General features: G+C 37.7%; 1 protein-coding gene and 1 pseudogene across 3 annotated transcripts in view; one reads left to right on the plus strand and one right to left on the minus strand.

Moving 5' to 3' along the window:
- Positions 1–18280, minus strand: part of TOGARAM1 (TOG array regulator of axonemal microtubules 1) — a 95454-nt gene that overhangs the window by 60998 nt on the left and 16176 nt on the right. For all 3 annotated transcript variants that reach the window (XR_012478211.1, XM_074235858.1, XM_074235857.1), the window contains exon 2: positions 11636–11789. Coding sequence is in view for 2 of the 3 variants with exons in the window: in XM_074235858.1 (XP_074091959.1) it covers positions 11636–11789 (154 nt within the window). In the remaining variant the exon portion in view is untranslated. The remainder of the gene's footprint in view (positions 1–11635; positions 11790–18280) is intronic.
- On the plus strand, positions 2408–3723 carry LOC141522420 (large ribosomal subunit protein uL3 pseudogene; annotated as a pseudogene).

An 18280-nucleotide genomic window follows, 5' to 3' on the forward strand; every position in this document is an offset into this window, starting at 1 on the left:
GCATGCCTAGACTCTTTTTTGGTCATGTTTTTCAGATAGTTTAGTGATTCTTAGATTATCTTATTATTAGATTGTCTTATTATTATTCTTAGATTATCTTTTTGCAATGTTTTCAGTCAGTTGTTTTTGCTATGAAATAGCCTATATTTTCTTCTGTTTTTTCTCCTCAGTATTTTTGACTTTGTTTTATGACTTCTTGTCTCATGAAGTCACAGGCTTCTAATTGGTTTACTCTTAATTTTTAGTGAATTTACTGCTTCAGTAAGGGTTTTTATTATCTTTGGTCAAACTATTAAAATTTCTTTTCCAATTTTTTCTTCTAGAGTTTTTATTTTTGTTCAGTTTTTCCTCTAGGACAATAGTAAAAACATTTTAAACCATTTTTAAAAACAATTTCTGAAAGAAATTCTAGCTGAATTTATGCCCAAGCTTTGTTTTCCTTTGAGACTTTGCCTGTAGATGTTTTGGAGTCATTCACTTCTTCTGGATTTGTGTTCTGAGTATCCCTGTCACCATAATAACTTTTTATTGTTGGGATAATTATTTTTTTTTTTGCTCATTTTTCAAGAATACTGCCTGAATTTGGACTTGATGTTAGAGTTTATTTCTGGAAGGAAAGTCTTGTTAAATGCTTTCTTGGAAGAATTAAATACTGTGTTTTTTCAGAATCTCAGGGAAATTCAGATTAGGGACCCAAAAATCTCCAGTGCTCCCAAAATACTCTAAATCAGGACAAACTACCAATTCCCAATTCCCCTTCCTGCCCCATTCTGACCTATGCAAGCTCCTGACCTGAGTTTGGGTCTGTGTAACAGTAGACTAGTGTTAGATGCTGTTACTGTCAGATGGAAACTTGCTTCTTTAAGTGTTGAAATAGTAGGTTCTCTTTTGTTCTGGGATTTCTGCTGTGAATATTCCTCTGCAGCATTTATACTGTACTGGAAGCTGGAAGTAATACCCCTTTTTGTTTTTGAGGTTTGAACTATATTGCTGCTGCTTGCTTCTGAAGTTAATCCTCTCTGTGCTGGGGGGAAAGAGATGAATGGGAAAAGAGTTCAGGTCCCCTAATCAGACCACACTGAATTTATGAACTGAGTTAACTGAGTAATAGGCAACAAAACTACCAGTTTATACCTAGACCCATTATGGTACCTTGGGATAGGTATATGGTTTCCCAGTATGGGTATGGTGTACTTTTTTTGGCCTGAGCATTGGTGTATTTTTCATGTGGTATGCTCTTTATTAGGCCTCATTTTCAAGGTCTGCAGGAACTCTCTGTGTGTCCTATGCTTACCTGGGCTAGAAAAATTACTTAGTGCGAATTTTTCTAGGATTCTTTTTTGTTAGGATTAGGTCTGTGGCATTTTCTAGATTTGATAGGGGAGTTCTTAAGGGGGAGTGCCTCACAAATCAAAGAAGATGAGAAGATTTAGATTTCTTGTTGACAAGACAGTTTAAGATATAAGAAAAATGGTTTGGGAAGAATTATATTCAATGAAAAGAAACAAAGCATTTGCCCAAATCCTAACTGACCTCATTAAGAGTTTTCCAACTGAGGGGAGGCTAGGTGGTGCAGTGGATAGAGCACTGGCCCTGGAGTCAAGAGTACTTGAGTTCAAATCCAGCCTCAGACACTTAATAATTACCCAGCTATGTGGCCTTGGGCAAGCCACTTAACTCCATTGCCTTCGGAAAAAAAAAAACCTTAAAAAAAATCTTCCAACTGAAAAGATGAAAAGGAAAAAAAGGGCTCAGATAGTAGATACCGGAGAAAACAAATGGTATGTCATAAGAGTCATAAAAGGCACTTGAAAACCATTAAAAATAAGAAAAGGAATTATACTTATGGTCTAAGGTATGAAATAAATAATCATTAACATGAGGTATGCATTATAACCTAAGTAAATGTTTTCATAGGTACCACTAAGCTTTAGTGAAAGTTTATCACAAAAGAATATGACAATGAGCAGTTAAAATTTCTTCAAAATTATGTTTCATTTTCAGTCTCTGTAGTTATGGAGAATCATTTTTTTGATCATAGTTCTCAGTTTACCAAGTCACATGGTTATCTCTGCAGGGTTGTGATAAACAGTATACTATATACAGGGTTGTTATTGTATATTTGTTCTTCTGGTTCTGTTCACCAGAACTCCTGTTTTACTGTCCATCAGCTTATAAAAGTCTTCAAAACTGTTATTATATTGGTATTCCAATATAAATTGTTCTTCTGGTTCAAATTATTGCATTTTATATCACTTCACAGAAGATTTTCCAAGTATCTTTGAAATTTTGTAATCCCTTACTCTCATGTTTTCATTTCCAGGCCACAAAATAATCTGGGGCTAACAATCTGGATAACAGTTATTTTTCATCTGCTTGGCTTGCCCTAAGTGTGTATACAGTCAGGTTAAAATCTTTTAGGAACTCTCCCAGCCGGACCCGCCGCGGCGCCATGTCCCACAGGAAGTTCTCGGCTCCCAGGCACGGGTCTCTGGGCTTCCTGCCCCGAAAGAGTAGTAGCCGCCACTGGGGCAAGGTGAAGAGCTTCCCCAAGGATGACCCCACCAAGCCCATCCACTTGACCGCCTTTCTGGGTTACAAGGCGGGCATGACCCACATCGTCCGAGAGGTGGACAGGCCTGGCTCAAAGGTCAACAAGAAGGAAGTGGTGGAGGCTGTCACCATCGTGGAGAGGCCCCCCATGGTCATTGCAGGCATCGTGGGCTATGTGCAGACCCCACGAGGCCTCCGGAGTTTCAAAAACCATCTTTGCTGAGCACATCAGTGATGAGTGTAAGAGGCGATTCTACAAGAACTGGCATAAGTCCAAGAAGAAGGCCTTCACCAAGTACTGCAAGAAGTGGCAAGATGATGATGGCAAGAAGCAATTGGAGAAAGACTTCAACAGCATGAAGAAGTACTGCCAGGTGATCCGAGTCATTGCCCACACCCAGATGTGCCTGCTCCCTCTGAAGCAGAAGAAATCTCACCTGATGGAGATCCAGGTGAATGGTGGCAATGTGTCTGAGAAACTGGACTGGGCCCGTGAGAAACTGGAGCAGCAGGTGCCTGTGTCCACTGTGTTTGGGCAAGATGAGATGATTGATGTCATTGGAGTGACCAAGGGCATGGGTTACAAAGGTGTTACCAGCCACTGGCACACGAAGAAACTGCCCCAAAAAACCCACTGAGGCCTACATAAGGTGGCATGTATTGGAGCCTGGCATCCTGCCCGTGTGGCCTTCTCTGTTGCCCGGGCTGGTCAGAAGGGCTACCACCACCGCACTGAGATCAAGAAGAAGATCTACAAGATTGGCCAGGGCTATCAGATCAAGGACGGCAAGCTGATCAAAAACAATGCATCCACTGACTACGATCTGTCTGACAAGAGCATCAATCCTCTGGGAGGCTTTGTCCACTATGGCAAAGTGACCAATGACTTTATCATGCTGAAAGGCTGTGTTGCTGGGACCAAGAAGTGGGTCCTCACCCTGCGAAAGTCTCTGCTGGTACAGACCAAACGCCGTGCCCTGGAGAAGATTGACTTGAAGTTTATTGATATCACTTCCAAATTTGGCCATGGTCGCTTCCAGACCGTGGAGGAGAAGAAAGCTTTCATGGGACCACTCAAAAAGGACCGTGTTGCAAAGGAAGAAGCTGCCTAAGGTTACCAAGCAAACTTGGAGCTGGTGGATTCTCAATAAATGGAAATTATTTTCAAAAAAAAAATCTTTTAGGAAATTATGAATCTAAGGAGACTTTGCAATATTTCAGTAATTGATGCTATCAACATGTCATTCTTTTTTTCTTTTTAGTTTTTTTGTAAGGCAAATGGGTTCAGTGGCTTGCCCAAGGCCACACAGCTAGGTAATTATTAAGTGTCTGAGACTGGATTTGAACCCAGGTACTCCTGACTCCAGGTCCGGTGCTCTATCCACTGCATCACCCAGCTGCCCCCAACATGTCATTCTTGAACAGAAGACTCTTTAGAACCTTATCATCAACTTATCAATCAACCAATAGGCATCTATTAAGTGCCTACCCACTATGTATCAGACATTGTACTAGGAGTTGGAGTTAAAGATAAAACTAGCTTCTGCTTTCAAGGAACTTCCCCAAGCAACAGTTACATTTGCATGAGTAGGAGAACATGGTGTGGAAGAGACATCTTCCATGATAGGGGAGGGGACTCTAAGAAAAGTTATCTTTCAAAAAACCTTATATGATTTTAGCACAAGCACATGAAATATAGTCAGACCACCTTAGAGCAGTCAAAAACAGTTTTTTAAAAATAGCCAATAGGCAATAATTACAACAGTTTCATATTCTTTATACATTGCAGGCATTGTGATTTGCTAAAGAGCATCATTTGCAATATCCTTTTTTTGCTTTCTTCCTATACCTTCATCAGGGATACTCTGAATATATATAAAATTCAGATATCTTACACTTGATTCCTCACTGAATAAACAATTTTTTCACTTCTAATTCTGACCTCTTCTGTACATCTCTAGTCCAACTGCTGTTGCTGTATTTTCATTTTTATTACAGACATTTTAAGTTCCCCATGTGGCTTCCAAAAAAATGCATTGGCTCCATTATCACTGATAGAAAAAGTATTAAAAAAAACCTGTGAGGGGCGGCTAGGTGGTGCAGTGGATAGAGCACCCGCCCTGGAGACAGGAGTACCTGGGTTCAAATGCAGTCTCAGACACTTAATAATTACCTAGCTGTGTGGCCTTGGGCAAGCCACTTGACCCCACTGCCTAGCAAAAACTTAAAAAAAAAAAAAGGGAACCTGTGAAAACTTCCTTGTTTCATCCATTTGTGTCCTTCCTGTTTCACCTATAAAAGCATTTGGGATGGCTATAAGTTTTTTCCCCCCTGTACCTCTACTAAGATTTTTTTAAACAATTCTAGTTTCTAAAGTGGTGCTGTCCTTGTCTGTATTTCTCTGCTGGGCAAGGAGACTTGAGTGTTGCTGTCTAAGGCAATTTCTAGATTTGTGTGCTACTTCTTTTTTCCTTTACATAAGAAATACTTGCTTGGGAATGATCCAACTGTGCCAAAATATATCTTGTTCACCTCTAGTTTTCTTGGCTTTCACAACTTATTTGAATAAGTCAGGTAGAAGTCTTCCTTCTAATAATAATAATAACAATAATAATGATGATGATGATAGCTGATTATTATAGTTTATCAAACACTTTACATATATAATCTCATTTGATCTTTTTTTTAGGGTTTTTTTTACAAGGCAGTGGGTCAAGTGACTTGCCCAAGGCCACACAGCTAGGTAATTATTAAGTGTCTGAGACTGGATTTGAACCCAGGTACTCCTGACTCCAGGGCCGGTGCTCTATCCACTGCGCCACCTAGCCACCCCAATCTCATTTGATCTTTACAACAACCCTGTGAAGTAGATACTATTAATACTCCCATTTTACAGATGAGAAAACTTGAGCTGAGAGTGGTTAAGTGCCTTGCCCAGTCTTTAGTATCTGAGGAAGGATTTAAACTTAGGCTTTTCTAACTTAAAGTAATATAGAGGCATCAGAAAAAGCTAACTGTACATAAAATGTCACTCTCTATTATGAAAATACTACTTACTTTTCTTTTAAAATATATAAGCTCAATATGTAATTTTCAAAGGTGTCCTGCTTATCTGATTCTTTTAGAATTTTCTTCTATTGAAAAATTGTTTCAAGATCCTCCTCTTTTTTTGGGAGGGGAGAGTATTACTATTTTATGCCTAATCTCTGTTTCTCCCCCATCCCCTTCAAAGTAAAAGTTATAAAGTACCTACTTCTATTCTAGGCACTATGATAAGTATAGTGGATCCAAAAAAGCTACACAGAAGCTATAGTTGGTTGGTTGGCCAACCTTCCTTCTTGAAGAGGACCAAAATGACATCGCTATTTTGGGGTCAAGGTACAGTGTGTCTGATTAGACCAATATGAACTCAGAAGGCTCTACCAGAGGTCCAGCTCAAATAGTCTACATGAATATCTGGAGTGACGAGGTTTATAAATTTGTACATATCACATTTCTTTTGGGCTACTGCAAATTTGCTTTGCTCAAAGAGCCCAGCATTTTTTGTTTTTGATGCAGGCACACAACTGATTCCAAATATCTTCAGAGAGACCTTGAGAATGTGCTTGTATTGCTTCTTCTGACCATCATGTGAGCGCTTAACTTGCGTGAATTCTCTGTTAAACAAAGTCTTTTAAGCAAATATATGTTTGGTATTCAAACAACATGGGCAGTTCATTTGAGTTGAGCTCTCTGCATAAGAGTTTGGATGTTTGCCAATTCAGCTCAAGAAAGGACCTTAGTGTCAGGTACTTTATATCATGCCAGGTCATCTTCAGAATCTTCCTTCAGAAATCTTCAGATTTCACAGGCATATAACAATGAAATCAGCACAATAGCTTTACTTCATCATCTATGTGCAAATCCATGAAAAGTATATAGCTAAGTTTAAGTGAAGTTGTCCATATCATTAATTATTTCTCCATTTGCTATAACTGATGGTTCCACATGTGGATGATGGACGATAAGCTTCTGACTGATTGAAAACCTATTAGGTCAAAATTAGCACAAGCACCAGAAAACTGATCCATACTTTGTTGCATCTCAGTCTTAGAGGCTTCACTGAGTACACAATCATCTGCAAACATAAAGTTGAGTACTAATTCTCTCTCCCCTTTAATTTTGGCTTGTATCTTTTTCAAGTTAAATAATTACCATCAGTGCAGTCAGAAGTTAACCTTGATGTCATTTCTGTCCTCATTGAAGGCATCTGACAACATTGCTGAAAATATCATGCTAAAAGGAGTAAGCATACATCTTTCCTTCACTCCAAGTGATGACTGGGAAAGTGCAAGAGCACTGTCTATTATCCAGAGCCCAGGAAAACATACTGTCAAGAAATTGACATACAAAAATGTTCTTTAGGCAACCAAATTTTGCCTTCATTATCCTCAAACCTTCATAACTGACAGTTTATCAAAGGATTTGGTCAGGTCAATATTACATACAGATCTCTATTCTGTTTCTGGCATTTCTCCTTTAGTTGTCAGAAATATCATAATGAGCATTCCTATCTGAAACTGCAGTGGTTCTTGGGTAAATGATCATCTTTTAGGTGAAAATTCAGTCTTTTAAGGAGAATTTGGACAAGAATCTTTTCAGCAATGAAAACCAAAGAGACACCTCTCTGTGATTGTCACAAGATAATCTATTTCCTTTACCTTTATAGAGATATACAATGGAGGCATCCTTGAATTCCTCTTGCCATATAACCTGGAAAATTTTAATTAGTTTTTGTACTAGAAGTGTAGCCCTGTCTTGTTAATGTGAGCTGGGATAGAAGCAGAAGCAGTTGTTTTACCGTTAGAAGAGCCTAATGGCATACAAAGTCTCTTCATTTCAGCTGGAAGTTTGGTTAAATAGGACTGACTTCAATGTGAGGTGTCAGCATTGATTGATGACAGTCTGTTGAGAACACCATAGAAGCATTTGGCCTATTTCTCCAGGATCATGTCTTAATCATTATTCAATGTGGCTACATCAATAATGGAGCAGCTGAGGCACACCATTAGTCTGTGGCACCTATATAGCATTCAGAGCATCAAAAAAAGTGCTTTGGATTGTAACTATCACTATAAACTTCAATTTATCTGCTTTCTTATTGAGCCAAGAATCTTATATCTAAGCTTTTCTTGCACTTTACTTTTGATGGAGTTAAACATGTTTCCCTAGAGAAGGATGAACTATCCTACTGGTAAACCATGTGGAATACTCTTTCTTTTTTTTTTGTTTTTTGTTTAGCATCTCTGGAATTTCCCCATTTTTCAGGCCAATCTTTATGTTTAAGAGTGTATTGGCCAAGATGAGTTAATGTGGCACTGTATACCAAATCTCTGAAAGCTGCCCCATTTAACTTCTGTTTTACTTAACAGTAAAGAGCTGTGTATTGCTTTACCTTTCCCTCCAAGTTAGTAAGGAACTGTGCACTCAATGAAGCCCTCTAATCTGACTAGTCTTCCAGTAGTTTCTTAGCCTTGGGAATGCTGCATTTATTGAATTCAACTGTTCATTCATTTGTTTTGGTTTTGCAAGGCAATGGGGTTAAGTGACTTGTCCAAGGTCACACAGCTAGGTAATTACTAAGTATCTGATGCTGGATTTGAACTCAGGCTATAGGTGCCACAGACTAATCACCAAACTGCACCAAATTTCATTATTTAGCTTGGAGAGGATAAGTCAATGATTAATCAAGCACTCTGAACCAAACACTGCCTTTTTCATTCTCTTATCCTATCTCTTCTCCTTATAAAGACATAGAATATTAAATGCCAACATTTGCCATAGGTACATCTATGAAGTTTTATTGCATTAAGGTAAAAAAAAAAAAGACATGGTTAGTGATAAGGTCATGAGATATACAAGTATTCAGAAGTAAGTGATTTTTGCTGTTGCTGGTTCTGGCTCCATTCCTCCCAAGGACTCCCTACCGTATCTGTGCTTACTCTGGCATTAAAGTGATGCGGAATTACAAGTTTGTCACTTAGAGCACATTGATGTTGAAGATCTCCAGGTTTTTCTAAATTTTTTTTTTGACCTCATCAGGGTTCATCGTGGTGGGAGCATATACACTGATGGTGGTGATGTACTACTTTCTTGCAAGTAGCAGTCACATTGTCATGACTCTACCATTCCCTCCTTTTGGCAGCACACAAGCTACTGACTAGATTAGTTTTGACTGGAAACCATGCCAGCTTCACAGAAGCCCCCCCATCATTGGGGCCATTCCAGAAAAATGTGTATCCGGCTCTGACTTTAGTAAACTGGACTTCATTTACTAGCCTTGTTTCATTCAGGGCTTTTTGGATGCAATACCCGCTGAGTTCTCTTGCCACAAGAGCTGCTTGTCTTTCAGGTTTCCTGGATTTTATGTCCATAAGAGTGCACACATTACATGTACAAATAATAAATGGAATCATCCAAAGTTTCTGTACATTCCTTATTTTGACTGCAGAGTAGGATCCCTGCCTGCTGTGGGAAGCAGGTCAGGGTTGGGTGAAGCATACAGTTTTGAATCAAACTGCTCCTTCAGTCCAGTGAGAAGATGACCTTAGATCTCGACCACCTGTGTGCAGAATTGTGACTACAGTTTCCAACGTATCTGCACCTGCAGTTTTTATCACTTGCCTGTTGCCACAGGACTCTGAGGTAGATAAAAATTGTGAAATGGTATGGGTGATGTCTTTTGATTCATGCAAAAACAAAATGATGCATGGTTACATGAAGTTATCAGCCTCTCTCTCTCTTCTAGAGAGTTCAACGGCAAGGCAACTGGTAGTAACTCAGGTTGCAGTGGGGATCTTTGCATCTTTAATATCTAACCAAGTTCTAAATGCTCCATAGTACCTGCTTCAGCCCTCTTCATGGCTGTTAAAACAAACTGTTTTCATCTACCCATTCTGCCCGGAGAAGTCGTCCTATACTTGGGACAAACATCTCCTAATGGGTGAGACCAACTTGGTTACCTCAAATTGATTTACTCAGCTGCCAAAATGGTTTACTGGGGTATAGTCATTTTGCATGCTACAAAATATATATATATATATATATATATATATATATATATATATATATATATATATATATATACACACACACACACACACACACACACACATACACAGTATAAATGAGAGATAAATCTAGAAGCAAAGCACTAACAGTGGGAGAAATGGGAATAAAAAACAAAGAGAAAAGCAAAATTCTTTCTACATTGGCTATAATTGAAAATGGATGTATGCTGCTTCTGCACCTTAAGTATACCACCTATATATTAGAAGGTGAAGAGTAGTTTGCAACATTAAGTTCCAGGAAAATGTGTGGGGTCATTTTATCAGAGTTCTTATGTTTTCCAAATTTCTTTTTCTTTATGATATTGCTATCGCACAAATTATTTTCTGGATTTTGCTCATTTCACTCTACATCAGTTTGCACCAATCTTTTCAGGTTTCCCTGAAATTGTCATTTTTAATAATTTTATATGGTGCAACAAAAATCCATTATGGTCATAATTTGTACAGTCATCCCCAATTTATGGGTATATTCTTAGTCTCCAATTCAAAGAAAAAGAGCAAGTACAAATATTTTTGTATACATATATGGATCCTGCTTTTATCTTTAATCTTTTTAGAGGAATAGGCTTAGTAGTGATATCATTAGGTCAAAGTCACAGTTTAGTGATAATTTGGGCTCTATAGTTCCAAACTGCTTTACAAAATGGCTGTATCAATTCACTATTAACAGTCCATTAGCTTTAACAGTCCATTAGCTTGTCTGTCTTCCCACAATGTAGTAATGTTTTCCCATAGATAATAATCATTTTTGACAATGTGATGCCAACCCCTTCATTTGAAGAATAGGAAAAAACTCAGGTGAGGTTAAATTAACTTTCCCAAAGTCACACACATATATTAAGTAGCAAAGATACATACTGACTTTTTATATTTAGATAATTCAACTATACTATGTTCTTCATACTGTAATCTCTTGATCCTTGTCCTATCATTTTTTATAACTTGCCAAATTCCAATCCTGCACAACTATGCAGATGGGACTGGCCATATCAATTAGACCCTCTCTACTGCACAGTAATACTTTATTTTGTCTTAAATGATTCTTCATCATCTTCATCATCATCATCATCATCATCATCATCATCATCATATTCCCCATAGTAAATTTTTTTTTTTTTTTGCAAATGGGTTTAAGTGGTTTGCCCAAGGCCACACTGCTAGGTAATTATTTATTAAGTGTCTGAGGCTGGATTTGAACTCAGGTACTCCTGACTCCAGGGCTGGTGCTTTATCCACTGTGCCACCTAGCTGCCTGGTAGTAACTGTTTTTTGAACTTTCTCTTTTCTACCTCTTTTCTCAGAAGTGGACCATGCCTCTAATTTCTTGGGGAAAATAGAGAATCCGTCAATTATCAATTCCCTAATTCTATATCTCAAAACCCCTTGACATCATTCCCTATTATCTCTTCCATCTCTTTACTAATGGTCTAGATTCCATTCCCTCCTATCTCCTCTGACAAATCCTTCATTTGTTCCTACCATCCCCTCAAGCTGTCATCTTTCTCCAATCCCACAGTCAAACTCTAGAAAAATTTGTCTATGCTCATTCCCTCATTTCCTCTACACTTCTTTAAATAATTCAACATGGCTTCCATTCTTACCCGCTATTTGAAATGCTTTCTTGACCCCTATTTTTAAGTTATCAAATATCTACTGCACTGCTAAATCTGGTTAAGTGATAAAGAGTTCCCCCCCCCTCCAGTCAATAGCATTTCTTTTTGAGTTGCACCAATTTTACTAAAGGAAAAACATATTTGGCAATTAAAATTACTTACTTTGTCTTTTATGATGTTTCATTCTATTTAATTTTCTTCTATCTCAGTTATGGAAAGTAACATGTTTTTTTCTAATTTTTTTGTGATATATTTTATATTTAGATTATGTAAATACATGCTTATTGATTAATTAATTTCAGAGTACAAAAAAAGTCTTTCCTTATTTAAACATGCTCCCTATCTGCAACTGTTACTTACCAGCATATAGAAGAGGTGACTCTGGGTTAAAATCCAAGCTATTCTGAAATAAATTCCTTGATACTCTTTTTCTGCTAAAGCATAAATCATCACTGACTGGCATTCCTTGAGAGGATCTTAATTTTGGAGCTGGGATGAAATCATATGCAGAGAACTATAAAGAAAAGAAGAATAAATTAGGCAATGATATTTTTAGCTTAACTGTAACAAAACATAACATGGCACATAATAGTTAGCATTTATATAGCATGTCAAGTTTAATAAATACTAAATGTATTATCTCAAATAGACTGACAATAGTCCTGGGAGTTAGAGAAATCATTTGTCAAGGTCACACAGTTATATAACTACAGAGGGTAAAATTTAATTCAAACGCCATCATTTTCCATCTGGCTACTGGGACTTCAACTCTGAAATTTATATCTCTTCAGCAGCCCTTGGGGTCTCTCTCTCTCTCTCTCTCTCTCTGGCTGGAGAGGATAAGGACTAGATATCAGGGAGCTCCTCCCAGATTCTCAGTTCAAAGAAAATACCCAGAGAATTCACCTCATCATGTGCCATCTAACTACTCTTCTGGATTTCATGATCTCTAGAAATCAGCTCTTGCATAGCCCTTTTTAAGGATTTTATCATGCCTGTGCTTAGTAACCTCTCCCCAATCCCTTTATGTGCTTCATTCCTTCTTTAGATAGTAATCTCCTAGAGGACAGGGACTGTCTTAAGCCTCTCTTTGTATCCTCAGGGCTTAACTTGTTCCTGGTTCATAACTGTTCAGTCATTTCATTCAAAACCAAGGCTTTGATTCTTTGTCAGTCCATTTGTGGTTTGCTAATTTTCATCTATAAGGAAACTGAGGCACCCAAGGTTAAGGAGGATAAGTCTTTGGCACTGTAGGCCCAGCATTCTATCCACTGTACCACTTAGTAGTTGATACATAGAAGTTTGCTTATTGACTCTTAATTCTGATCCAGGACTGAGTCTAAGTCTAGTCATCTTTTCATTATAGTTAAATGTTTCATTTATAAGGCAAAACATTTGGGCACACACACAATGTTTAAGTTCAGGCCCATTAAAACATTTTGAAACTCTATAATGGAAGGAGACTTGGTATGAAGCCAGGAGATTAGGAATCTTACTCCAAATTAGGCAGTTAACTCATATGATTTTGAAGGGAGAATAATATTCTGGATCTAAATTATACAGTCCATATGATTTTCATATATTTACCACAAAATGTCTTTATGCTAATGACAATTCAAGGATATTAGTGGAATTTGAATGCTATGCCACTTGGGGTGTGTGTGTGTGTGTGTGTGTGTGTGTGTGTGTGTGTGTGTGTGTGTATGCTTATTCTGATATTGTAAATATAGTTTTATCTCTTTTTCAATATCTGAGATCATGGTTGCTAACCTTGCCTTTTTTATTTCAGCTAGTGTTAATAGATTCTGTTCCAGGTCTCTTATTTTAACCATATCTTTTCATTCTGCAATTCTTTTCAATTTTACCAATGAGTTTGTCCCATTCATATTCAGAATTATGACAGCTGACTGTTTATTTCGCTATCTATATCCTTTTTTCTGACACTTTTCTTTTTTTTTTTCCATTTCCACTTAAGGATTTATTTTACTTCTTTCTTAATATATTCTTTCTCTTTTCCCTTAAATCTCTTTCCCTCAACTTTCTTTTGCCCCAACTGGTGTATGTGTATTTGTCTCTGTTTTGATCAGTTTGAATGGGAATGAAGTTTGAGTGTCACTAACTGCCCCTTTATATAAATTTCTATTTGCACACCCCATTTATGTGAAATATTTTCCCTCATTCTTCCTCTCCCTTCCCCCCTCCCATTGTATCATTATTCTCCAACCTTTCCATTCTTCTTTTGAGATCAAAACCATCAGTCATTCCTAGGTCCTTTGTCTAATAAGACCCCCTCTGTTAACCCCGATGATAGAGTTTTATTATATATGTAATATTTGATCTCCTCATATATGAATGTAAACTAAACTGTAAAACTACCTTCCATAATCCTTTATGGTTGTTTATTTATATTTACCTTTTCACACTTTTCTTGACTCCTTTGTATGCTAAATTTTTTACTGTTTCTGATCTTTTCATCAGAAATGCCAGAAAGTTCTCTATTTTTGTCAGACCCATATTTTTCTCTGTAGCATTACATTCATTTTGGTAGGTAGATTATTCCTGGTTCTAAGCCTAGAAATATTACATTTCATGCTCTCTGCTTCTGTAATGTGATGTCTGCTAAATCTCGTATGATTCTGACTGTCGCTTTTTTGGTACCTGAATTCTTTTTCTGGTTGCTTGAAGTATTTTTGCCATGACCTTAGAACTCTGGATTTTAGCTATAATATTACTGGGAATTTTCATTTTGGGTTTCTTTCAGGAGTTAACTACTGATGGATAATTCCAATTTTCTCTTTGCCCTCTGATTCTAAGATATCTGGATAGTTTTCTTTTATGATTTCTTAAAATATGATGACTAAGTTCTACTGTTTGTACATAACTTTTAGGTAATCTAATGATTCTTAAATTATCTCTCCTTGATCTATTTTCCAAGATAGTTTTTTTCCCCCCTATTAGATATTTCCCATTTTTTCTAATTTTTTTTCAATATGTTGACTTTATTTCTTGATTTCTCATGGAGTTATTAGCTTTCATTTCATTGATTCTTATTTTTCTTCTCATTTATTTATTTATTTTGCAAGGCAATGGGGTTAAGTGGCTTGCCCAAGGCCACACAGCTAGGTAATTATTACGTGTCTGAGGCCGGATTTGAACTCAGGAACTCCTGACTCCAGGGCTGGTGCTCTATCCACTGCACCACCTAGCCACCCCATCTTTTAAGATTTTTTGTGGGCAGAGGATTCTGAGGTGGTGGTGGAGTAAGACAGGAAACACCAGGCTCTTTGAAATTTTCTCACAAATATAACAGAAATATTGTCTCAAAGGAATTTTAAGTAGCAGAAATGGTTAAAAATCAGTGTAAAGGGGTAGTTCTCCTAAGACAACTGGTGAGAACTTTAAAGATTTTAGAAAATCTCAACCTACAGGGACCTGGTCTGAATGACTTAAATACCTCCAGGCAGAATTTACTGAATTAAAAAAACACCACAAAAAAACCCCACAGCCAGGGGAAGAGAGCCTACTTGGTCATAAAAACTTTCACCTCTGGAACAAAGTGAGAATCAGACACCTGAGCAGGGAAAGACTGAAGAATTCTCTTGCAGTCACTGGACATCAGGAACAGATGCACTGACCAGATGTGGTATTAAGCTGGAGCTGTAGAAGAGGAGTAAGGCCAGCCCCAGTAGCAGAGAGGCAAGGACCCTGTTGGCCATTGGCACATGCTTGGGAGAACAGATCCTTGGTTTTGATTTTGGTTCCAGAGCAAAGGGGTTCCCAGTCAGAAACTGGAAGGGAGTCAAAGCATTGCAATAGCAGTAATTAAGTGGATAGGGGGTCTTAGCCTACACAAAATAGAGAGGAGTGCTCAGGTCAGATTCCTATATATGAGGCTTAGAAAAATAACTCAGGTCTGAAATTTGATAGTAATAAGATGACAAAACATTAATAACAATGAGTAAGCAAACCAGAAAGAACCTGACCTATGGATAGATAAATATTATGGAGACAGAGAAGTTCTGGTTTCACACTCAGAAGACAGTGAAATAAAAACAAAAAAACCCCAACTCAACATTCTTAGGTCCTATGGGGCCCAACAGAACAATTCTAATCCCAGGTCCTTTGAAAATTGGAACAAAGACTCCCCTGAGTCTTCTCTCTCCAGGCTAAATATTCCAGATTTTTGAACATTCTCATAAGATGCAGACTCATGGAACTTTTTTATCTTCATTATAACATATTGGTGACTTTCTGGCTTATAAATGTCCTTTTTATATTGTGATGCTTAGAATAGAGTATTGCAGTGAGGGTATGATGAAGGCAAATGTATACTAGGAGTTAACAGCTCTGGGTTCCTGGAAATTATGCCTCTCTTAATGGAACCCAAGACTATATCTTCTTGTTGACTATTACACATCCTGCTATTAAGGAGTTTAGAGTCTGATGAACTTTCTACTATATCTGATGAACTTCTACTATACTGAATAATTGCTGTCTAACTATATTCTCATCAGCTTATACTTGAGACTATAAGACTTTTTTTACATTTATCCTGATTGAATTTTATCACATTCCAATGCTCTAGCCTGTCAAAATCTTTGAATCCTGACTGTCATCCAGTATGTGAGCTTTCCCTCCCAGTTTGATATTCCCTGCATCTCTGATGAGAGTGTCATCTGTGTTTTTAACCAAATCATTGATAAGGATATTGAGGATTAAGGATCAAAAACAGATGTCTAGGGTTTTTCATTGAAGACTTCTTGCCAAGATGATGCTGAACTACTAGCATCTACTTTTTGAGTTTAGTCATTGTTCCAATTCCAAATCTAACTGTGTATGTATGTATGTGTGTACACACACACACACACACACCCCATAATTCTTCATCTGCCCTGAAAAAATAGTATGAGATAAATTTTTATCAAGAGCTTTGCTAAAATCTAGGTTATTCCATATTCACAACATCCACTTCATCTACTAGTTATCCTCTCTTCTCTAGCAGATTCAGGACAAGACTAGTCAAATCAATGAATGGAAGAAAACCATTGTTGACTTTATGACTAGAGTAGCAGTGGAATAATTAAAATGGGAAGATAGATCCTGGTGAATGAATGAACACATGTATTAGATATGTATATGCAATTAACTACTATGTACAGACTCTTTTTGGAAAGTCAGTGTTTCATCACCATCTGGAGTAGTTACTGGGATCAGAAAAGGCTTGAAAGCACAGCTCAGGCCATGCTGGAGCAAACTGGTTCCAAACTGGGAGGATGGGGGGGGGGGGGGGGGCTGGGCCTGGATCTGTGGCAGTGGTGGCAGTTTCCAGATCTCTCAGTTCAGGGATTGCCAAGTACAATTGGGAAGGTCAGCTGGGAAACTTAGAGCCCAGCTCAGTACAGACCTCTGTTTAAACCTGACAACAGGGGATTAGGAACAGGCCTGGTGAGCCACCCAGCAGCTGCTTCCAGAGTACTCAGTCCAAAGGGGTTGGAGGAGACTGCAGAGGTCTCTTTGATATCCCTGAGGCAGGACTCTGTGACTTTACGCATGCTCAGATCTGGCTCCCAATCTGGAGCCTCAGAATCAGGAAAAGGAGCAGAAGTACAACAGAGTTCACTGCTGGGAGAGATGCAGGGACTCTCTTTAAGGTTCCAGGGTAGAAAGGAGTACTTGTGGTTATTCACAGACCAGAACACAGGTCAGCAGAATAAGTCATAACCTCTCATAAACCTTGGAGGAATTGTGAACTTAGAGGTCCCTGTAAACAGTTGCAAAAACCCTCACAAGCTTGGGACAGCAGGTCCTCCACTCTGGAAGCAGAGCCCCCATCTTAAAAAAGAATTAAAATCAAGTAGTAGCTGGGGAAATAAGCAAACAACAGAAGGAAAAAAAATCTGACCATACACAATTACTTTGGTCCCAAAGAGGATAAAAATACACAGGACATAACAAAGTCAAAGCTTCTGAATCCAAAGCCTTCAAGAAAACTATAAATTGGACCTCAGGCTATGGAAGATCTCAAAAAAGATTTTGAAAATGAGATAAGGGAGGTAGAAGAAAAATTGGGAAGAGAAATGAGATCAATGTGGGAAAGTCATGAAAACTAAGCCTGCAGCTTGGTGAAGGAGATACAAAAAAAAATACTAAGGAAAGTTAACATTTTAAAAACCAGTTTGGGGGGCAGCTAGGTGGTGCGGTGGATAGAGCACTGACCCTGGAGTCAGGAGGATCTGAGTTGAAATCCAGCCTCAGACATTTAATAATTACCTAGCTGTGTGGCCTTGGGCAAGTCATTTAACCCCATTGCCTTAAATAAATAAAAATTAAAATTAAAAAAAAATTAAAAAACCAGTTTGCGTCAAATGGAAAAAAGCACTTCAAAAGGCCAATGAGGAGAATAATGCCTTAAAAAAAAGCAGAATTGGCTAGATGGAAAAGAATATACAAAAGCTCTTTGAAGAAAATAATAAAATAAAAAAAATGAAAAATGTGATATCTCATTGGACAAAAAATGACTAGGAAAACAGATAATTTAAAAATTTTGTTATTTAAAATTTTTTAAATTATTGGATCACCTGAAGTCATGTCCAAAAAAAGGGTCTAGACATCATTTTTTAAAGAAATAATTCAGGAAAACTGCCCTGATGGTTTAGAAGCAAAGGGTAAAACAGAAATTGAAAGAACCCATTGATCACTTCCTGAAAGAGATTTCAAAATGAAAACTACCAGGGATATTATAGCCAAATTTCAGAACTCCCAAGTCAAGGAGAAAAATATTACAAGTAGTCAGAAGAAATAATTCATATATATGGAGCTTTAGTCAGGATTAACAGAAGATTTAACATTTTCTAAACTAAGGATTCATAGAGCTTAGAATATGATATTTAGGAAGGCAAAAGAGCTTGGAATATAACCAAGAATCAACTACCAAGCAAAACTGAATATACTCTTCCAGGAGAAAAGATGGACATTTAATGAAATAGGAACTTTCAAACTTTCCTG

Source organism: Macrotis lagotis, chromosome 4 (genome assembly GCF_037893015.1).
Source record: "Macrotis lagotis isolate mMagLag1 chromosome 4, bilby.v1.9.chrom.fasta, whole genome shotgun sequence".
Lineage (NCBI taxonomy): Eukaryota > Metazoa > Chordata > Mammalia > Peramelemorphia > Peramelidae > Macrotis > Macrotis lagotis.